Source organism: Mytilus edulis, chromosome 1 (assembly GCF_963676685.1).
Source record: "Mytilus edulis chromosome 1, xbMytEdul2.2, whole genome shotgun sequence".
In the NCBI taxonomy this organism is placed as follows: domain Eukaryota; kingdom Metazoa; phylum Mollusca; class Bivalvia; order Mytilida; family Mytilidae; genus Mytilus; species Mytilus edulis.
This window is the reverse complement of record NC_092344.1, coordinates 13,776,069-13,800,276: the sequence shown is the minus strand read 5'-3', so window position 1 is coordinate 13,800,276 and position 24,208 is coordinate 13,776,069. Positions and strand designations below refer to the sequence as shown.

The window sequence follows — 24,208 nt, the reverse complement described above, 5'->3', positions numbered from 1 at the left end:
CACACCATTTCAGGAAGGTTGTGATAGTAACAGCTATATTGTGCATTATAATGGTGGAAAGATTATTTGTTTAGAAAATGTAATTAAATTATCGTTTTTAAGACCATTCCAGGATATTGATCAAGGTAATGACAGACATAGATTGCTGATTATGTTCCACATTTAGTATACATTTTAAGTGTCATAGTTATATGTCTAGCTCCTTTTGTTCATATTTTACTTCCCTATTGAAATGTGAATGTTTATTATTGTGACATCTTCTTTGTTTCTAGTTACTGTGGATTCATTTATTTTTGTGGATTAATGAAAATTTGAATGTTCATGGATATTGAATTTTGTGGTTTTGCAGGAGTCTGCATTCAGATAAAAAAATTAGTGAAAATAGAAAAATAGTTATTCGATAAACATTTAATTTTGCAGTTCAACTTTATCCACGAAATCCACAAAGATTGGTATGCAGCAAATAATAATGAATCCACAGTATATAGAATATATTGAACTAATATAGATAATACAAATTCTAACATGACTTCCTTCAAACGCTTTGAGAACATACCCGTGGTAAAATATGAATATATTTCCTGGGCTGTTTCGGTCCCACTCCCACGTCATATGCTTTTTTATGAATGAGGTACCCAACTTCATAGAAAGATGACGTAGGAATATAAGCATTTTACGGGAAAATACACGCTTGTGAAACCGAAAATCATCACAACAAGAAAACTTAAACAAACGATGCTGAAATGTGGTATAAATATAAAAAAGAAGATGTGGTATGATTGCCAATGAGACAACTATCCACAAAAGACCAAAATGACGCAGACATTAACAACCAAAGACATATAAGTAAATTATCATTTAAATTCATTCAAAACTATCTAAATACGTTATTGTAAATAGTTTAAGCATGTCACTAATTCAGTTTGTTCCGTTCCTTTACGCCAATTTAATAGTGTGTATATTTATTGCAACAGCAAATATTTACCTCCACCTAGAGCGCTTCGATCCAAAAGAATTGCCGTATTTGTTCTATTAGTATCGAAATAATTCATGGGGGCTTTAATATATTGTGATTTTACCACGGGTTGTCCCTTTATGCCGATATTTTACCTCTCGCTATCGCTCAGGGTAAAATATTTGTCATAAAGGGCCAACCTGTGGTAAAATCACGATATATTCAAGCCCCCATGAATTATTTCTTAAATATAAAATGGATATATAAGTTACTGTTTTTGATATTGTAGGTGTGGGTTTTACCTCAGTATGTGCACCATGTAAAAGTGGGACGTACAGCAGTGAAGGTTCTGAAATATGTACACCTTGTAAACCTGACACCTTTTCCAAACCAGGAGCAGATATGTGTAAACCATGTAACCCGGCTACTGAATATTCATGTAAGTATATAACATACATGTCAACCTCTGACAATGGGAAATCATGTCATGACATGACATGATATGTCAAAAAGCGTGTGAAAACGCGTGACGTAGATGCGGACTTGTTAATATGACTGTGGTAATGTTCATAATTTCATACAAATTTGTGAATATAAAAAAACAATATATATTCTACTGTGAACTTTTATTGTATTAAACAGTGGTCTGTTATGTTGCTTTTTAAAGCACCACCACTAGGCACATATTCAAAACAACTGCCAGTTTCAAGTTTAGTTACATTTATTTGATAACAGCACACAATACAAATGTAACATAGTCAAGTTCTGATCAGAATTCAGTGTCAATTTCTTCATAATTGAAAAGGCTCTCCCACAGTAGGAATTGATATTTGACTGAATTAGCTGCATCAAGATTTGAAAGAATGTCATAATGTTTGGTTTTTTTTTTTTTTTTGGCAATGTAAAATGTCATCTATTATCTCTGCCATTGCTCCCATTGCTATTGCCTGATTAAAATTGGGTAGTTCATCAGAAGAAAGCTGGTACTATGAGAGCTGATCCAACAGTTCTGTGATATTTTTATCCCTAAGGCCTGTAGAAATCTGTTGCCGTGTTGGCTAGATTTGAAACTGAAATTGAAAAAGAAAAATGTTTTATAAATTTGATTTCCATTAGATAAACATGTTAAACAGCTTATTCAAATAGCTACATTGTATTTCTCCTCTCACATGTATTGTTTTTTTTTATTTTTGCAACATAGAATGCCCAAATTATGCGCTACTTGTCACTCGATCATTTAAACTCGAACTCCAAAATTTAATTTATAAATCTTGAATCTTGCTGTACACATCGTTTTGGCTTAACAATCGGCACTTTAGACGACGGTACAGGCCCTGAAAGTGATCTCTTTCTGTGCACATTTCCCCTATAAAGTGAATTTGAAAGAAAGTAACAAAATCGTAAAAACTAATCACAAACTACTTACCTTTTAGTGTTTGTCCATATAGAAAAATAAACAAATTATATGGCAGCCAAACAATTACTTCGAATTTTTCGGTATTTATCGCTGAATAAGGAAAAAACCCGAGAATATCGATATCACTAACGACCAAAAAATGAAAAGAACGAAAAAGCGTGTAATTGCGTGTAAAGTGGTGAAAAGCGTGTACACGCCATGTGACAAAATCCTCGCGTGTAAACCGTTGAAAAAGCGTGTATTACACGCGAATATCATGTCACTTGACATGTATGGTATATAAGTTATTATGATGCTGCTTATGGATGTTAAAGTAAATGTAATAGAAAAACATAGGATATGGAGTATCCATCCAGGACACAAAATCAGTTAATGTACAACATCAACAAAAACCACACACAGAAGCAAAGGAACAGTACTTTAGGTTATTGTGAATAAACCACTTAATATGAGAAAGAGACTCCATATTATAGGATTAAACACATTTATTCTAGAGGTTATTGATGTGTAAACCGGGGCGATTAATTCACAAACTGAATAAAAGTCTGAATTCCAACTACTCTTCATTTCAATACATTTAATCCTTTCTCCAATTTGGTCTGTTAAAAAAGAAAAGAAAAAAAGTGGTTTAAATCAAAGCAGTCTTTAGTGTATAATACTTCTCTGATTTGTGAATCCACTGTTTTACCATGGTTCACAATACATTTAATTATACTGAGTGATAACTACTATTTTTCAATCTGAAAAGGAAAGTCATGTGACTTTAAAGATGTGTGTGTTAGCTTCTAATGCACAATGCCTTTTTACAGCAATATAATTATTTCACCTAATGTATGCAAAGTCCGAACGACTTTTATGTCAAGTTTGTAAGTTAAAGACCTGGTTTACACATCAATATTAACCTGTATAAAAAATTTGTTTAATCCTTAAAATTCTTCAGCCAAACATACGCGATTATTAATTAACAGTTTTTGTTTGATGGCTACTATATTTACCATCATAAGCAGAATGGCATGTTACTAAGGAGTACGCCGCCATCTTGACTTTCTAAAAACCATAAGTGTCAGATAAATGCAATATAATCTAAAATAAAACGGCACTTACCTCAAAAACTTCATTTTAATTACACAACAGCTCAGGTGGATTTTGCTTTTTCCACCGGCCCACCCGTGTCCACCCTAGCTATAATCTTTTTTTTTGTAAAAATAGTGATAACAAATGCTTATCTGCTTTTTTTTTCAATTGACTGTACTTGCCAGTCTTTGATTAAACAAAAGAAATTGTATGCCCACTCCTATGGGTGGGCAGAGTGGACAAGCTAGAAATTTTGCCCACCCGGTGCCCACTCCCACTGAAGACGGGTGGACAAAGCAAAATCCACCTGAGCTGTAGTGTAGATATAATCTGAATTTGAAGCGTACAAGTAACGAAATAATCTGAATTTGAAGCGTACAAGTAACGAAATAATCTTTTGGTTGAAAGTTTTCAATTGTAAGACGTCGTATTTTGCCATGACGTAAATTCGCCAAATCATTTGTGAAATTTCCCAGAATTTTATAGGAATCTAAATTTGATGCATTTGCCATTCTTTAATGCATTATTTCTTTTCTGTTATACATGCATTGAAATAGAAACAAGTCTGCTATTATTTTTTTGTTTTTCAATCCCAATTTGCTGAAAATCCTGCGCTCCCTTTATGTATTTGTATTGCGCATGAATAGATCACATTGAAAGTAGTTTCGGAAACATGATTTATCGAAGTGTAAACCAAGGGAAAAAGTGTTATAGACCAATCCTGTTCAAGTATTTATAGATATGCAAATCATATAAAAATTATGAACAAATGGCAGATTGCTTCCAGGAGGAATATTGCATATAGATTATAAATTGAAGATTGCAGGATAAATATTATGTAATTCGGGAACCTGCATTCAATTAAAAAGTATTCAATGAAAAAATACTGAATGTTTCTATTTATAGATGAAGGTGCTGGTGTTTGTACCAAGAGACCCCCATGTACTAAGGACGACTACTATCAGATCCAGTTACCATGTGACAATGGAAAGGTAAAGTGTGATCGTTAAATAAATTATTCATATATAAAAAAAGAAGATGTGGTATGATTGCCAATGAGATAACTCTCCATAAGAGACCAAATAATACAGAAATGAACAGCTATAGGTCACTGTACAGACCTCTTTTTGAGATGAATTACAATAATTATCCTGTTAGTATTAACGTTTACCATTATCCTTCTGTCAGCCTGTCTGTCTTCATGAAACCAGCTAATTAATTATTGTGTTCCTGTTAAAATGTAAAATGCATAGCTGTGTATTTTATTTGGATAAACTGGATTAACTGAATAATTATAAATCTGTAAGATAAATCTAAAATCTGAATATTAAAGTAAATGATTAATTTAGATAAAGTGCAAATTTTCAAAAACATATATTATGTTGACAGACCCAGAAATCATTTGAGTGGATACAACCTCAGATATGTCGTAAAGATGTACCAGAGTCCATTCAACTGCCTGGTAAAACTGATGCTGAAGACTGTCCACCTTGTAACCCTGGAATGTTTCTATCTAAGACTGCTGGATGTCAGTACTGTCCAGATGATCAGATGTCGGATGGAAAAACACCATGTCAGAAATGTCCTGCCTCTACTTCACCTGACTTTAACCTAGAAATGAATTGGTTTAATACAATGCCAAACAACATGTCATCTGAATGTATACTTTTTTCTGGTGAGGTTTTATAAGAAGCTGTAATGTCACTACCAAAAATTTACAATGTATATAAAAACAATGAGATGTGGTATGATTGCCAGTGTGGTAACTATCCAATAGAGACAAAATGTAGTGGATTTAAGCAATTATGGGCCACTGTACTGCATTCGTCAATGGAAAAATCCATACTGTATAGTCATCTAAGAGGCGCCTACATTAAAAATGTGAACTATTCAAATGAGAAAACTAATTAGTTTATTTATACACATAATGTGTTTTGCGTGTAAAACTTGTTTCTGTTTGTGGTAGAAAGATACCCCAATTTTGGGACATTTTATGAAAATAATCAGATGGAGGAGCAAAATTAGAAAGGTTGTACATGTCCCTTTAAAAAAATAAAAGATACGAAAGAACAGATTTGATCATTAGCTAAACCGTTTTGTAAAGTTTGTGTACTTTTCGGATCTGCCAGACATTCACTTGCTGTTTTCGTTTACTTTAGATGATGAAGGGGAAATTATACATGACAATGGGTACATTCTGGTTTTTTCTGCACATTATAATTTCTGAACTGGAATATCTGCAGGTGAATGAATTTAATTTGAAAAAAGAGTTAAATATGTTTTTAATAGTATTACTGTAACAAAGGACTGTTCGTTTTTTTTTATAGATGATACATGTAAGTACAACTCCAGCTGGGTGCCAATGGGAGACCACCTTGTTACACATTTTGGTCGCAGTGAGGATGCTTATCTATTGCTGATGCAGACAGTCTCAGGATTTAGAACTGCTGAATCAAAGGACCACAGACAGATTGTTGGAACTATTTCATTTGAATTTTCTACCCAGTGCACTGGAAGATGTGAATTTGTCTTTCTTGTAGTAAGCTTATTATATTGTTAGATTATATTTATGCCCCATTTATGGGCATTATGTTTTCTGGTCTGTGCATCTGTTCCTTTGTCCGTCCCTCTGTCCTGCTTCATGTTTAAGTTTTGGTCAAGGAAGTTTTCAATGAAGTTGACGTCCAATCACCTTGAAATTTAATACACATGTTCCCTATGATATGATCTTTCTAATTATAATGTCAAAATAGAGTTTTGACCTCAATTTCAGGGTCAACTAAACATAGAAAATTATAGTGAGAGGGGGGCATGTACTATTGACACATTCTTGTTTTATTACTTAGGCGGTCCTATCCAAAGAAAAAATTACATATTTGTTTCCTGCTCCTAGCAGACAAAAATAGAGCTCATAGGAAAGATAATGATATTTTATTTTGAACACATTTTTTACATAGAATATTAAGGGAAATATTCTAGTACTCTTTAACTATTGATATTTATTACTTCTCTGGTCTGCTTTTAGTCTGAGTAATGTGTCCGGGTAAGATGACATGTCTTCCAGTGGACTTTGATAACAAGCAATTCAGTTGTCTAGTACAAGCAGATTTCATATTGATATCACATTAATATGTTCTCATCCCGATTTTGCAATTAACCTGCCACTTAACCTTAAAAAGCCAGCCATCATCATTGTCTAACAGTGTTTAACCCATAATATGTGTAAGTAAGTGGTGGCTTGATACATATATAGTTGTGTAAATTTAAACAATGTTGATTTCTTTATAGGAATATGATGGTCATAGTGATGTTAAAAAAGAGTGGTCAGGTACTAAGGGAAAAACACACTTTTCGTAAGTACTTTACAATTTTCCTCAAATTTATCTGTTTTGGCTACTTGTCTTATTTCTGTTTTGTTTTATGCATTTATTAGATGTGAACTGTATAGGTTTGTCATGTGTATACATTTACTAAATTTTATCATCGGTATAAGGACATCATTCGTAAATATAGCTCAACATGCAGACTTCTTATACGTTCAGGTATTTCACATCCAATTTTTTATGGAAATATTCTTTATAAAGCACAAAGGTGTCAGTATTCACCTCAAAAACTAACAAAACCTTTGAATAGACTTATTAAGAAGGGATATAGTTACGATACTGTTGTCAGGTCATTAAAGATTGCATATTTTGGCGTTAATATTGATTCACTTATAGGGTCTTTGCATCGGAACTAAACACATTTATTCAAAAACCAGTTGTTGGCATGACACGGGTTATGTTCTTCTCATATATGTTATGATGGTATGATACTAAACCCCTAACGAGAAGGATTGTGCCTGATGTTCATATGATGAAATCATAATCTTTCAGTCAGTTTAATTGAAGTCTGGAGCTGGCATGTCAGTTAACTGCTAGTAGTCTGTTGTTATTTATGTATTATTGTCATTTTGTTTATTTTCTTTGGTTATATCTTCTGACATCAGACTCGGACTTCTCTTGAACTGAATTTTAATGTGCATATTGTTATGCGTTTACTTTTCTACATTGGCTAGAGGTATAGGGGGAGGGTTGAGATCTCACAAACATGTTTAACCCCACCGCATTTTTGCGCCTGTCCCAAGTCAGGAGCCGCTGGCCTTTGTTAGTCTTGTATTATTTTAATTTTACTTTCTTGTGTACAATTTGGAAATTAGTATGGCGTTCATTATCACTGAACTAGTATATATTTGTTTAGGGGCCAGTTGAAGGACGCCTCCGGGTGCGGGAATTTCTCGCTACATTGAAGACCTGTTGGTGACCTTCTGCTGTTGTTTTTTTCTATGGTCGGGTTGTTGTCTCTTTGGCACATTCCCCATTTCCATTCTCAATTTAATTCATCAAGGAATATATTGAGTTTTGGGATTATTCCATTTCTTAAAAATCCATGCAAGTATATTTATAATGTCACAGCTGTATCCATTTTATCAAATTTTAAAAATCTTTCATGTTTACAGGATTAACTGTTAATCAATTGAAGAAGTTCTATTCTTAGCTCCATTTTCAGAATTAATAGATAATTTTAACTTATATGGATAAAAGTTACTTCATGGAGATTCTTTATTGCAGGTTTGATGTATCTAAATCAGGTCCAATGACATTCTCCTGGGCTTTCCAGCGCTCCTATATTGGACATCTTACCAATGGACATGTGGCTGAAAATGACCTTGCTAGAATGTACAGTATCAAAATAACAAATTCACTAGATGGTGGTGCTGTAGGCTGTAAAAAATGTCCAAAGGGTGTCGTCGATAATAGGTAAGGATAATTGTGCAAAGGTTAATGTTGATGAAAGGTATACAATTGTAAATATGAGAGAAAAAATGCCCAGAGTAGTTTAATTGATAATACTGTTGAACAATTTTTCACAGATCACTCATGTTCTATAATGCCAGTATTTTAAGCTTCTAAGTTTGTGATTAATATGGGTTTCATGGCTGAGAACTTGCTATATATAAAATGATGGAATGTTTTTGTCTTTTCACAGAAAGACCCCTGTAGCACGGTATTAAAAGTTACCACAATGTTATAAAGAAACATATTGTTGATACATTAGTTTTTGTTATGTTACAAAATTGTTTAAAGTTTGATTACAGTTTTGTTGGACTGATTTGTATGGTGCTGTTATCATCATTATCTGACTCTTAGTTTTAGTGTGACCATTTTTTGGAAAATGACGCAGTCATTGTTCCATTACTGGCGACCTGAACTTCATTACATTTCTCTGCCTACCGCGCTTGGTTTCGTATTTACTATTTTCTATACAAACTGGAATCTGCTTGTGTTATCATTAATTATGCATGAGAGGTCATTGTGTAGTAATCAGCCAGGAACCAGTTTACAAACTAACTGGTTTCTGCTTGTATTCCACTACACGCGGACAAAGTGTTGTAGTTTGACGGGAACCAGTTAAGAATTTGTAAACTACAAAACGTAATCGGTTATTGTTCATTTCGTTTTGGTGTTTCATACCGACTTTTATGGTTTGAATAAGCTTAAGACCCTTCAAACATTAATGTGATAGGTATATTAAAGACTGTTTTACAAAAGGATGGAACTGTTTTGCTTTCAAAGTCGTACTATAGTGATATCTGTTATGTACGGATTTCCACTCTCACCGGTTAATTTCTTTTTTTACACGTGCTTTTGAAACTTCCTGTTTAAACATCGCAAGTTTTAAAATTGTTTTTTGAGTGAATTTAACTTATTTTAACAATCATGAAGCGTTCCAGAATCATTTTCAAGCAGTTTCTTCTTCTCTTTGATGATGGAAAATAGGTTTTTCTCAAGAAAATACCGCAAACGATCGCAGAGGAATTGAAACGTACAAGTCAAGTCGGCACCTGGTTAAATTGGCATCTAGTCAAATCGGCACCTATTTGACGTCAATTCGGCATCCAATAATATTTGTTATAATATTTTCTATTCAATTAATTAATAACTGTTACCAAGTACATAGTGAATATGTTGTTGTGTATTTAGGTAAACAACGAAACCAAAGTGAAATTATGTTGTTGTGTACATGTATAAAGGTAAACAACGAAGCCCTTACCCAAGCTGTTGTTTTAACAATTAGACAATTATTAAAAAAAAAATGGAAAACTATGAGTCCCTTTCAATAAATCAAACTTTCATGCCAAATAATAAGCAAATTTAAGGTGTTTTTTTTCAGTAAAGTTTAAAAAGCATTAAACAAACAATCCTGTTAAATGCTCAACTGGTTTAAATAATGCATAAAAATATCCAATATCTCATGTATTAGTCCAAATAATTATGACGTCTGGCAAGGCTATTTTATTTTTTTTCTGTGACGTCTTCCTACGAAGTTCGTAGGAAGGCTTTCTTAGGAAGGCGTCCCAGAAAAAAATTAACATAGCCTTGCGGTCATAGAAAGGTGTCCCAGAATAAAATTAAAAAAGCCTTGCCAGACGTAATAATTATTTTGACTACTCATATATATATCATTAAAAATACACCAAAAATGTCATTTAGTTGAGAAAAATAAATATATACAAAATGTACAATGAACACCCAAAAATGTGAAAGTTAGTATTTAACTCTTTTTGCTTAAATACTGAAAAAAATTCTGGCAACCCCTTACTTATTTTTACTCTTTTTGCTTAAAATACTGTTAAAATATATATTTAACATGGGTGACGAATTGACTATATCAGGTGTCGATTTAACCAGGTGCTGATTTGTCCAGGTGCCAATTTAACCAGGTGCTGGTTTGACTAGAATTCTTTGACAAATGTTTGAAATTACCTGAGTTTCATTAGACCTTTGATAACAGTAACAAAAAGATTATTTACTTAATATTTTATGGTATCAGGTCTGTTCGTGCCCAATACACTTTCCCACCTTGCAGGTTCGCACCTCGCATGTTCGCACCCAAGGTCCGTTCGCACTCTACTCATTCGCGCTCAATTTTAATTCAAATTCAAGTTGAATAATTGGAAAATCATGATTGTTGTTTTAAATTGCTTTGGTGTAAATACTGAATGTATTTATAGCTTGGTATGAGTAAAACATTGAAGATTTTAAGGGAAGAACACAAAAGATAATTGTTTTTAACAGCTTGGTCCCTTTGATCTGAAACAACGAAACAATAAAATATAGGAACCAAAATATAGCAATCCACTATTATAACCAAAACATGATAAAATCTATTCAACACACAGAAAAAAACATAGTCAGAATCTCACTTCATTTTGAAACAAGTCAATGAAACAAAGTTATAGCAATACACTAACCAAAACATGATTAAGAGTTATTCAACACAAAATAAAACGTTGACAAAATACCACTTTAATTAGAAAGGATTATTATTATTTTTAACAATACGCTATCCAAAACATAATTAAGATTTATTCAACACAAATAAAAATGCTGTCTCACTTTATTTTGAGACAATGACAACAATTATACTTATAAGAAAACACTTGCTTACAGAGTTATTAAACACAAAACCAATTAAGATTGGGTGCGAACATTTAGGGTGTGAAAGTGAAAGGGGGCGAACATGAGTGGGCGCGAACGGACCCGGATTCAGACTATGTACCAGTGAGAAATATACAAGCCTTTCTAAGGTATTTATTTGTACAATTCAGGTAGTCTTGACCTATTCATTTGTCTTAAAAAAACAGCCAGTTGTCACCTTCACTTCACACACACACATATATACGAATATCAATTATATGCTTACGAGACATGTTGCATTGTTAAACTAATTACGGTATGTGAAAATCAAGACTTGTATAAAAACTATCCCAATATTAGAGACAGTGGCGTCATTTTTCTTCAGAGCTTTCAGCTCTTTGATTGATAATGTGGATTCATTATTTTCATTGGATACCAATTTTGTGGATTTCCTTTGTATAGGTAGACAACACATTTAAATTATCAACATAGTACAAATTTTCTATTGGCAGTTATGCAGACTTTGACAAAACTACTTAATGAAATAATAAAAATACAATTCTCTTTTAATCAACAAAAATTAATGAATCCACCATATTAAATATCTCAGGAATGTGTACTGATTGTTGACATTTATATCAAACATTCTTTGGGCTATTCCATTGTTCATCTTAGTAGAGGGATGGTAGGCACACAAATTGAATAATTGTGGATGGTAGCAATTTCCTAAGAAGAAAATTATCATTAAAATGAAAACTTCAATAAAATACGAGTCTCCCATTCTCTCATGCTTAAATTCTGGAACAATTGTTAAGAATTATTCTACAATTTAAAATAGTTTGAATATAAATTGACATAGTTGTATGCTTTCTAAAGGAACTGATTAACAGAGAGACAGGTAGATTGATATTTATAGATTATTGTTGATCATCTCAACGAGATTGATTTTCTTGCTTGAGCCAGTTGGAGATGACCAATGATAATCTGTTTATCGCTATTTTACCTATGCTGTTGACATCTTCATGTATATTTTATTAGCAATGCCACGTGCCTCCTTAGTTTATAGCAATAATTTTCCACCTCAAGCAAGTAGCATAAGAAAAATTATCACAAAAAAAGATCAAAGGAAAAATGCACTAAATAGCGATAATTATAAATATCTTTTAAAACTGTGTAGTGGGAACATAATTCAACAGTTGTTTCATGAGATCCCACAAAAAAATGATTTAAAAATGTGTCATTACTGTGGATTCATTATTATTTGTTGGATACCAATTTTCAGGGTTTCGTGGGTACAAGTGAATCATGAAGTCAAATGTTCAATGAATAACAATTTTTGTATGGTGTTGTGTGCGGAAATTGACAAAACCATTTTTTTTTTTTTTTCTGTTTTTTATGTGTAAGCACATTTATTTTCTATTTTCCAGGTGTGTTCCCTGTCCAGCTGGTCACTACATTGATGTACACAGTAACTCTACAACTTGTCAGGCTTGTCCTCCAAATACAATCATCAGACCAACTAATGCCTGGGGAAAAGATAATTGCGTGGAATGCGGACAGGGTCTTAAGGCTTCAGCCGCAGGAGATAAGTGTGTCACTGATTGTACATTTACTGACAAGGAGGGCAAACTTTATGACTTCACCAAGTTAAACAAGTATGTTATTATTATAGGTGTTATTTGTATTGCACAGTGATGTTTGAGTGTAATTTTTATACGAAAGCAAAATTGAAAAGCAAATAGAAATCAATGAAATTTAAACACAAGGTTTATGACCACAAAAGGAAGGTTGGGATAGATTTTGGGAGTTGAGGTCTCAACAGTTTAGGAATTAGGGACCAAAAAGGTGCCCAAATAAGCATTTTTCTTGGTTTGTTGCACCATAACTTTAGTATAAGTAAATAGAAATCTATGAAATTTAAACACAAGGTTTATGACCATAAAAGGAAGGTGGGGTTTGATTTTGGGAGTTTTGGTCCCAACAGTTTAGGAATAAGGGGCCCAAAGGGTCCAAAATTGAACTTTGTTTGATTTCATCAAAAATTGAATAATTGGGGTTCTTTGATATGCCGAATCTAACTGTGTATGCAGATTCTTAATTTTTGGTCCCGTTTTCAAATTGGTCTACATTAAGGTCCAAAGGGTCCAAAATTAAACTTAGTTTGATTTTAACAAATAATGAATCCTTGGGGTTCTTTGATATGCTGAATCTAAAAATGTACTTAAATTTTTTATTATTGGCCCAGTTTTTAAGTTGGTCCAAATCAGGGTCCAAAATTAAACTTTGTTTGATTTCATCAAAAATTGAATAATTGGGGTCCTTTGATATGCCAAATATAACTGTGTATTTAGATTCTTAATTTTTGGTCCTGTTTTCAAATTGGTCTACATTAAAGTCTAAAGGGTCCAAAATTAAACTAAGTTTGATTTTAACAAAAATTGAATTCTTGGGCTTTTTTGATATGCTGAATCTAAACATGTACTTTTAAACATTTTGGATTATGTGCCCAGTTTTCAAGTTGGTTCATATCAGGATCCAAAATTATTATATTAAGTATTGTGCAATAGCAAGAAATTTTCAATTGCACAGTATTCAGCAATAGCAAGAAATCTTCAATTGCACAGTATTGTGCAATAGCAAGAAATTTTCGATTGCACAGTATTGCACAATAGCAAGAAATCTTCAATTACACAGTATTATGCAATAGCAGATATTTTCAATTGCCCAGTATTGCACAATAGCAAGAAATAAGAGCAAGAAATTTTCAATTGGAGTTATCTTTCTTTGTCCAGAATAGTAGTTGAATCAACTTAAATCATTGTTTTATACAATATACAATGTATATTCACTTTTACTACCAACTGATAAATTAAAACAATCTTTACTATTCAGTGATAACAAGCACTTTATTTTACATTTTAATATATTATGATGTATTTAAATGAGTAGTTATTGTTGCAAACTCCATTAGAAATTTGAATTGAGATCAGTTTTGGAAAAGGGGAAAAGGGGATGTGAAAAAAAAATGGGGGGGGGGGGGTTAAATTTTTCTCATTTCAGATTTCATAAATAAAAAGAAAATTTCTTCAAACATTTTTTATCAGTTTAATTATTGGGATAACATTTATAAAGGAACTGATTGATAGTTGGTGTTTAACATCACTTGGCTATATCTATAATTTATATTGGTGAAGCCCTTGAGAAAACGCCCAATCTTTGGCAGGAAAACTGGCAATCTTTGTCAATTAAGATTGAAGTCAAATGCCCAGAGAAAGGTATGAACTTTAAAGCTCAGTGTTGACAGGCTAGTGATTACTGTAGGAACTCACAACCTCATTGTTGACAGGCTAGTGATTACTGTAGGAACTCACAACCTCATTGTTGACAGGCTAGTGATTACTGTAGGAACTCACAACCTCATTGTTGACAGGCTAGTGATTACTGTAGGAACTCACAACCTCATTGTTGACATGCTAATGATTACTGTAGGTGAACTACGCATACACTGAAACACAGGGGCCCTTGTTTTTAAAAGGAAGTTCGAGATGGACTTTTTAGAATAACATTTGTAAAGGGAAGTAATTTTAATTTTGTAGGAAAAAAATTGTAAAATATAAGTATTGTATTTACTTTTAGGATAACTTTTGCAAACAGAAGTAATCTGTTGGATTTTTAGGATAACATTTGTAAAGGATAGTAATCTGTTTACTTTTCAGGATAACATTTGTAAAGGGAAGTAATCTGTTTACTGGATCAGGAACTAAATATTACCATGGATTTAACATCAGCTTATGTGGAGGAGACAAAATGGTCACATGTACACAAAATGTTTCATCACCTGAAAAGTCAACATCAGAGGTAAGAATGGTTCCTTTTGTTTTACTAGTATAGCCAGATTGGTTACTGGCAACCACTTATATCAGCAAGATCTTGGAAGAGTCATAACTAACTATTTTTACAGTAGAAATTGCCTCTTTGAAATAGAAATTATATGAAAAATATTATTTTGTTGCAAGTCTTGTAATATATTTTATAACCAAGTTTTAAAGATCACAAACAATTTATTTTTTGATTTATTGATCTTTAATAGCTAAAATATTATGTGCCACAAAGTGGACATCAGAATGCTGTTCTTTTATTGGTTTTGAAAATTTGATGATATTTTAAAGACAATTTGAAGAGTATTTTTCATTGGTTCAACATGCTTTGTTTACATATGTGACCCGCCATGACATTTGCAGGCTTATGGAGGTAGAACGTCATTGTTAGAAAAATTATAAACATGATAAGTATCGAGATTCAATGAAATATGTATTGTGAAGTAGAGATAAACACTTTCCTTGGCTTCTTTTTTGCGGATGCCGAACTATACATCATATATAAGTTTTGAAGAAGTTTTAGTTTATCGTGAAAGTGAAAAATATTTTAATCTACATTTTAAATTGATACCAAAAAAAATTTAAATTTCTGCTCTATAGATTTCCTTTCATGAATAAAGTCTGAAATATATCCATAATTAATGCACCGTATCAAATGAATATAAGAGAACACCTATTTATAAACTGTTACGCGTCGCATACTATTTAAAGAGACATGCATAATAAATCTAAATTAAAAAAAGGAATTCTTAAAGCTTACTTTGACAAATTTTAAACATATTTCAATACGTTTAAATTACATGTTCAAAAATAGAGCTACAAACAAAACAAAAATGCTCTGCTCTAAAGATTTTCTTTCATAAATGAAGTCTGAAATATATCCATAATAAATTCACCGTATCAAATGCATATATGAGAACACCTCATAAACTGTTACGCGTCGCATACTATGTTTAGAGACCTGCATAATAAATCTAAATTAAAAAAAAGAATTCTTAAAGCTTACTTTGACAAATTTTAAACTAACTTCATTTCAACAAGTTTTCATTTCAACAAGTTTAAGTTACATGTTCTAAAATAGAGATAAGAATTGTTTGTATTGTAGTAAATTTAAGTCTTTGATATTTTATTCAAATACGCTATTGAACATCACTAAGAGCCAATAAATACAATAATTTTGTGTTTTATAAATTAGTGCCTTCAATAAATAAAAGTCGTCATAGAACAGTCTCATTTTCATACCGGTATTTGAAATGACTCGTTGCTTTTACAACAAATATATGTCATAATAACATGACTAGATCTTCTAGATAAATTTACAAAAAGCAAATTTTAAACAATGTACCCTCCTAATAGTGCGGTGACTGAAGGCAGATTTTTTTGAATTTAATCTCCCCACCGAACACACACCTATATAATATATCATTGGAAAGAGGAAATCGTGTACTATAATAATATGCCTGTCGTCAAGACTTGATATGGTCACATTTTTTTAAAATTGAGGTCAAAGGTCATATGTAAAAATCTGTGAAAATTTGGGAGGGTTTCAATTTTGACATTTTTTTATATTTCTAAACTCTACCTAAATACAAATGATACTGTTTTGGCTTTAGTAATGTTTGCTATTATACATAAACCTTAATCATTGAGATTTTTTTATCAAAAAAATTCATAAAACGACGTTTTATAAATTAAACTTCAAAAATCAAGTTTTCAACCTATAAAATGTTTAGAGCACCTTAACCTTATGACAAATTTCAAATTCAGATAAACATCAAGTGTCATGCAGGACAATACTTTAAAATTATTTTGTAAACCATCATATTGGGTGAGGTATGAAACCAAAGCAATAGAACACTACAGTCAAATATGACCTCAAATTGAATTTGCGGACACTTTTTTTTTTTTAAAGACTACTCTTTGCTTTTGTTTTTTTTCACAATTATTACTGCTTCCATAGTATTATCTGTTGTTGTGTATTTTACTCTGGTTAAAATCTATTACATTATAGGTTTTGTACCTATATATCCCCCCTTTTTTTCCTTGCAACGTACCACAAACTTCAAAAGTATTCCATATAAAAAAAGAAGATGTGATATGATTGCAAATGAGACATAAATTACGGGCTTCAACAATGAGTAAAAAATTAAATTCATACTGCATAGTCTTCAATTCCCGAAACAAATAATGTAAAACAAACGAAAAATCTAACGGCCCGATTAATGTACAAAATGAATAAGAAACAAATAGAAACAAACGACAAACACTGCATTACCATCTCGTGACTTGAAACTGACACATACAGAATATGGCCGGGTTCAACTTTTTTAAGGGCGCACCAACACTCCCCTAACCTGGGTATACCAGTGCAACAAGCTTTGTACCAAATCAACCGTTATCTTCATCATCTTCATTTTCATCAACCGTCACAAGACATGTTTTAATATTTCTACTCATTTCACTCATGGCCACATGTCTGCACATGAAAGGTTCTGCTCACAGCAAACACGTTATTTTCAGTTTTTCTTTACAAGTATAGACAAGGTATTGTAGGAAGTCCGAAGACATTTGTTCCTAAAAAAAATACCAGCTTCAAACCATCCCTATCAATTCATCCAAGATTTAACAGAGATCTAAAAGGGGGTTTAGGAAGGTGTGATGACATCCATATGCGTGTCTGTAAAGATGCTGAGGAAACATTATACGAGATGAACACACTATCTTGAATTCGCTCAATTTCATGGTTTGCTATACATTAGATAGCGTCGCACTTTACTTTAAGAAGCATAACGTCCATTGGCATTCAATGTTTCAACAAGGTGTTTTGAACTAAACTCATGGATGGTACATTTGTAAAGCCAATCCTAAATAAAAAAAAGAGTAAAACAAAATTGGCCACACACACGATTGACTTAACAATTTCTTAGCATTTACGCAATTTCTCTGGTGCCATTTCCTGAGAATAGTCTTGGCTGTATGCAGTTTCATCGAGTAACTATAAAATGAATTGCAATAAATACGAAGGCATTGACTGAATTGAAGAAGGAAGAGACAATTCATCCGAAGTTGGGTATTCTTCTTTAGAGTTTCGATGTCTTTTCTAAGTATACTTGCAGCGGAATGAAATAGCTGTCCGTTATGTGTGTCTATTACCGTTGACATTGAGATTTTGAGGTCAGTTTTCAATTGCCTATCAGCTGATATTGCATCTCAAATAGTTATTTTGCTACTATATATTATGTTATATTTGCCTTGAACTTGTTGTTTGACAACTGAATTTCTATAGAAATCAATAAGTTTAGACCGCATGTTAAAAGTAGAATACTTTAAATTAGAGTAGATCTGTATTTATCAAGTAACGGTGTCACGAGGAATGACCATTAAATCGTTGTCAATAGCCAAAATAAAATTAGTAAAAGCAGTATCGTGATCTGAGATATCTGCTTCCACGGTTTTGGATTTTTTTGGGTCTTTTCTCGTTTATAGCAAATGATTTGTAATGCAACCAAAATGATAGAGTGCTTGAAGATTAAAAGATGGACGGAAAAACTATTTCAATTTTAACTTTGTCTGACACGAATAAAACATTCTTCATACGCTCATCTGATTCAAACTTGCGTAGTTTTTTTGATATTTCTAAAATGTTTTGTTGCAACAAAATGTACAAGCGCTCCAGTTGAACGACTGCATTCTAGAACGCATAAAAATACTCGAAACTATGGGACAACAGTCCGAAAATTGTATGTCGTCATTAAATATCAGATAAGAAGCTTCCTCGCTCTAAAAGGGGGCACAAATATGTTAACTTGTGTAACTTTTGTAGCATGAACGATGGTAAACTGCCTGCACAGAGTTCTTCGAATTAACAGCTATCGCATGAAATCATAGGCACTTGTTTCTGTCAATATGGGGTTTGCTATCCATACCCGTACGGGTGATTTTTCGTACGGGTATGGGTAGTAAACCCATATTGACAGAAACAAGTGCCTTTTCATGAAACATGTTCACCTCATCCAATCTTTTATTCGATGCAGATACAAAAATCGACTTCCCTATATGGTTATATTGACTCAAAATTCCAGTCGAGTTTTTTTTTTTTTTGCATATTAAGCACCGCATAAAATTGAACGACTTTATTCTTTTCTTTTGGACTTATTGGAGCAAGTTGAAACGGACTTCACATATCACGGAATATTTACTGAAACTATCCGTCAATTATTTTGATTTTACAATAAGACTTTTCTGACAAAGTATATTTGATGTTTTGTAACAAAAAACATAGAATATAAACATATACAAACAAAGTATGTGGCATATATGTGCACTTTAATTGAAAATATGTGTATATAATAGCGAAAAAGGTAGTAATTCCATCTATCAGTTGAGAGCAAATTATTGACTAATACACAAAATGTGACGGAAGGCAAGTGATTAAGTTCCGTGTTGAAATTGAAGTTTTTAGTCCATTCTTTTTCCATTGATTTCTTAAGGTTTTTTTCATATTTTGGTTCCGAAAATTTTATCACTTATTAGTTTTATGAAATACTTTATGCTTAAAATATCATGGGATAATTTTTATTACTGCTATGAAGAAGAAACCAAAGTTTGTGTCTGAATTTGCAATTAAAATTACCTTAATTTTAAACAGTCCAAACTTCGCAAATTTTATAGATTAGAAGAAAATAAAATACTAAATAGAATATTTTGACATATAAAAATGGCTTCAGGAAAAACTATTTCAATTAAATGTGAGAAAACATACACATTTTTTCAATTTGAAAAAGGGGGGTTGAAACTCTCCAATATACTACTAGTCATTAAAACGACTTTTTAGAAAAATGTGACCGTACGAAATTCTGACGACAGGGCAAAAACTAAAGAAGACATATTTGTCTTTAAGTTAAGACCATTTTTAGCCGTGTGTTATTTGGGGAGATTAAACTCGCGATCTAGACGACTTTTTACACTTCTGTCACCGCACTATAAGCCTTGAAGTGGCTAGTCACATATAGTTAACGGCGTTTTTCTCACAATGACTTTCTACCTCCATAAGCCTGGATATGTCGTGGCTGGTCACATATATATGCATCTATTTGAAGAAATTCAATTATATTTCAGATAATAAGAGAGATATTTTTTTAGTTCTAGTTTAACAAACTTCAGTATGCAAAATCTGATAAAAGTTCTGAAATGACCATATATATTCCTGTCATTTGACATTCAGGAGGACACTTAATATGTAAAATGCAATGCAATTGTGAAATAAAACTTGAAAGTTACATTATGATAGTTTTTATGTTGTTTAATCATCAATGTATGTTAATTTTACAGACAATATTTTTTTTTTCTTTCAGAGTAAATTTTCAGAATCATCTCTAGTAAAAGGAGTAGTTTGTAGATCTACAATTATACCTTCCACTGATGCTTCCAAATCACTCTCTACTCAGCCTACCAGGTATGTACAGTTGATCAGCCTAAGATAAATGAATTAATCATATACTTATAGAAAATAATGGTGTAATTGTACCCCATGATAAAACTAATTTGTACATATATTTATTCATTAAATTTGAGGAATTGCTTCAGCCGTGTGATATGACTTTTGTTATCAACTGCTTCCGGTTTATATCAACTGCTTCAGTTTTATATCAACTGCTTCCAGATATTATCGCATGCTTTTCTGTAACGTTGTCACTTGACATTTCTACGTCATATGGCAAATTCCAGAAAATACACCTCAATGGTAGTTTTGGGTTTTTATGCCCCACCTACGATAGTAGAGGGGCATTATGTTTTCTGGTCTGTGCGTCCGTCAGTTCGTCTGTCTGTCTGTTCGTCTGTCCGTCCATTCGTCCCACTTCAGGTTAAAATTTTTGATCAAGGTAGTTTTTGATGAAGCTGAAGTCCAATCAACTTGAAACTTAGTACACATGTTCCCTTTTGGTTGATCTTTTTACTTTTAAGGCCAAATTAGATTTTTTACCCAATTTCACGGTCCATTGAACACGGAAAATGATAATGCGAGTGGGGCATCCGTGTACTTTTGACACATTCTTGTTTTGTGTGTAAAACATAACAAAGTTGGATAAAAAAAAACATATTAAGAATCAGGAAAATATATTACAACAAATTCATTTTTATGCCCCATTTATGGGCATTATGTTTTTTGGTCTTGGTCCGTCTGTTCGTTCGTTTGTCCCGCTTCAGGTTAAAGTTTTTGATGAAGTTGATGTCCAATCAACTTGAAACTTAGTACACATGTTCCCTATGATCTGAACATGATAGTGCGGATCCGTGTACTGGTGACACATTCTTGTTTTTTTTTTTATTTTAAATAGTTTTTGTCTGAATGTCATCTGCTGAAGTATATGTTACACGTCATTTTTCATATCAGACCTCTTATCAGACCATGGTCAAAATCATCCCTCGAACCTATCGGCTCTCGGGCTGATAAGGGGTCTGATATGAAAAATGCCATGTTATAATCTATATGTATTGGTGTTTAAAGTATAGTGACCAATCTTACATTCTATATAAGGACATATATATGTATGATATAAATATGAACCTGCTGTATACAAGACTTTCAGGCATTGTCAAAGCAAGATAGAAAATTGTGATTGTATGCATTTTAAGATTGGAAAGTCAGTGTTGACTATGAGTCCCACCCCTCAGTCCTACTTTAGTCACTGGAATTGTTTTTTGCAATTATTATTATATTTGAACAATGTACAAAATTCAAGATGAAATGCAACAAGCAAATAAAACTACCAAACAAATAGTTTTTATTTTTTGTCAAACCTGTCACCATTTTAACCAACGATATGAACATCACAAGGATTTCTGAATTAAAAATAACTTCAAAGTGATACCAACAAAAGCCTTCGTCTAATTGATTTTTATTTTTTCCAGTCTTGGTGACTACATTGACAAGATAGTAACAAACAAAAGCCTGGTAGAGATGTACAAAAAAGAAGGATATCCAACTGAGGGTAAATATAAGAACTGAGCTGAAACTTTATCATAAGACATTTAATAGTATTCCACTTTTTTTTATGAAAAAGCTGCTGGCTGTTTCAATTTATTTCATAAATACTGATTCAATAAAACAATGAGTCTTTACAAATCTAGATCTGTTCCCTGTGATAGGCTTGTAATAAATTTATTTGATGAAATAACTTTTGGATTGTCATAGACCATCTTTTAAAGATTTAGAATTTAAAATGACTGTATTAAATTTCATGAATGAATGTTTACTAATTCAACTTTAATAAAACTGTATTTCCTGAATGGTTACAATTTGTAAATTGCCAATGACCATTGTTTGATATGGGGAAAATTAATTTCCATAAAGCTGGATGAAATATTGGGGTCTTATTTTTGACTTGAAATTATAACTAAAAGAAATTATAAAGAATGAATATTGATAAATAACATATATTCTAACTGCCTTCATATGTTATGTCAATCAAAATAACTGTTTCCTGTTTTATTTTAGGATCAGAAAAAGACATACATTTCTATTCTAAATCGGAAGAGTAAGTACCACCTGATTCATTTGTGATTATGTTTGTGAGAAAAGGATTTATTTTACATCTTGTAGAAGAAGTAAAATTAATTGTTATGATTAAAATATGACATTTAAAATAGTTTACTTCAAAAGTACATCACTATCTTACAAATATTAGTTTTTTATTCCCTCAATTTTTGCTTAAAGGCTGCATTCATATTATACCCAAGCATTTAGTTATCTACAATAGACAAAAACACAGATCAGATTTATGCAACGTAATAGAATGCCAATTGCACAATCAAGCAAGAATTGAATTAAGAAATGGAAGCTGATTTTGTTTTATACTATGCATACTGTATTGTAAATACATTTATGAATTTAACATAATTTTTTGATTTTTTATGTAGATCTACAGAGGCTTGTCCAGAGGGACGTAATACAATAATCTCCCTGAAATGTGATCAAAAGATGGAAGACGAGGGAGAAATAGTTTTCCCGCCAAAATGTGTGTATGGAACATGTGATGGCTGTAACTTCCATCTCCTGTGGAAAACTGTTTATGCTTGTCCCAAGTGTGCTAAGGAAGATTTTGTCAAAATTGTAGCAGAATGTGTGGATGGATCACAGAGTATTCATTATACTAAACCAGAGTAAATATCAGTGTTACTATTGTTTATATTCATTACACTATTACACTATAAACCAGAGTAAATATCAGTGTTATAACTGTTTATATGTTGGAAAATTATTAGTCTTGTACACATATAAGGTGGTGTGGGGTATACATCAATTAGACAGTAATCTAACGTGAAAAAGAGACATCTAAAAGGCAACATACAAACTTCTTAAATACTAAGACAAGAGTCTATACAATCCATATAGTATTGAGTTTTATTAACATGATTTTCTATTAAGTAGGAATCAAAACTAGTAGAAGTATTTCTTTAGTAAAAACTACAGGGGTAGCTGCTATGGTTTTGGCAGCCTTTTAGACTGGAAATAGTCTTGATAATTATACCAGTAACTTCTAAAAATATTGATACTAGCAGTAGCCTTCAGCAACTGATATTGTTTAAAAGGTTTCTCTTTTTTATTAACTGAAATAACTTACTTCTGAAAAATAATAAGCATCATTACATCTATATGTAGAATATACATTGAATAACACCTTCCTTATATGACCTTTTATATTTTTTCACTTCAGTCACTGTATAGGAGAACCACCAGCAATTGAAACACAGAAATGTGCGATTAAACTTCCTTTCATTGTAAGTACAAATAATTGTCCTTTTCTCGTTATTTGTTGATAACTAAATCAAAGTTTAATGAATTATGAAAAGATGATTAACTGTTTAATTACAATTTTTATAAAAAGTTGAATTTCACATGTTCACTGTATCCAATAAAGACATTAAAACAAGACAGGAAGAAATATTCTGAAATATGAAAAGCATTCTGTATTCTTTTAATGAACGATTCAATAGACTCTTGGTATTTATTTTTCATTCAAATTGAAAAATAGAAAATCCCAAATGTTGGAACCAATCTGTAATCAAACCTTTACTGAAATTCATTTGCATTTGATTAAGAAAATATCAGAAAAATATATCGAAGACCACTCCAAAATTTATTTTTCAGAACCTGCCTCTTCATTAAAAGTTACATTTTATTTTATGCTTGAAAATCTAAGAAACCAGGTTAAAAGTCAGGTTGAAGTTATTTCTCATTAATATTTGATTAACAATAAAAGCTGAAACGATGTTCGTTTTTAGGCCCAATTTATGGGAATTATGTTTTCTGGTCTGCATCCGTTTTTCCATCTGTTCGTTTGTCTGTTTGTCCTCCCGCTATAGGTTAAAGTTTTTGGTCTAGGTAGTTTTTGATGAAGTTGAAGTCCAATCAACTTGACAC

At 32.1% G+C, this 24,208-nt stretch overlaps 1 protein-coding gene across 6 annotated transcripts in view; it reads left to right on the top strand.

The window, feature by feature from the left end:
• Positions 1-24,208, top strand: part of LOC139524541 (endosome/lysosome-associated apoptosis and autophagy regulator family member 2-like) — a 48,848-nt gene that overhangs the window by 14,946 nt on the left and 9,694 nt on the right. For 5 of the 6 annotated variants that reach the window (XM_071319399.1, XM_071319421.1, XM_071319414.1 and 2 more), the window contains 13 exons: positions 1,245-1,394; positions 4,353-4,438; positions 4,836-5,121; positions 5,774-5,985; positions 6,735-6,799; positions 8,057-8,245; positions 12,334-12,561; positions 14,623-14,764; positions 20,139-20,239; positions 21,697-21,776; positions 22,283-22,322; positions 22,705-22,947; positions 23,502-23,565. In XM_071319399.1, coding sequence (XP_071175500.1) covers positions 1,245-1,394; positions 4,353-4,438; positions 4,836-5,121; positions 5,774-5,985; positions 6,735-6,799; positions 8,057-8,245; positions 12,334-12,561; positions 14,623-14,764; positions 20,139-20,239; positions 21,697-21,776; positions 22,283-22,322; positions 22,705-22,947; positions 23,502-23,565 — 1,886 coding nt within the window. Of the gene's footprint in view, positions 1-1,244; positions 1,395-4,352; positions 4,439-4,835; positions 5,122-5,773; positions 5,986-6,734; positions 6,800-8,056; positions 8,246-8,474; positions 8,493-12,333; positions 12,562-14,622; positions 14,765-20,138; positions 20,240-21,696; positions 21,777-22,282; positions 22,323-22,704; positions 22,948-23,501; positions 23,566-24,208 lie in introns of all 6 variants that reach the window. The other variant, XM_071319389.1, reaches the window with a different exon arrangement.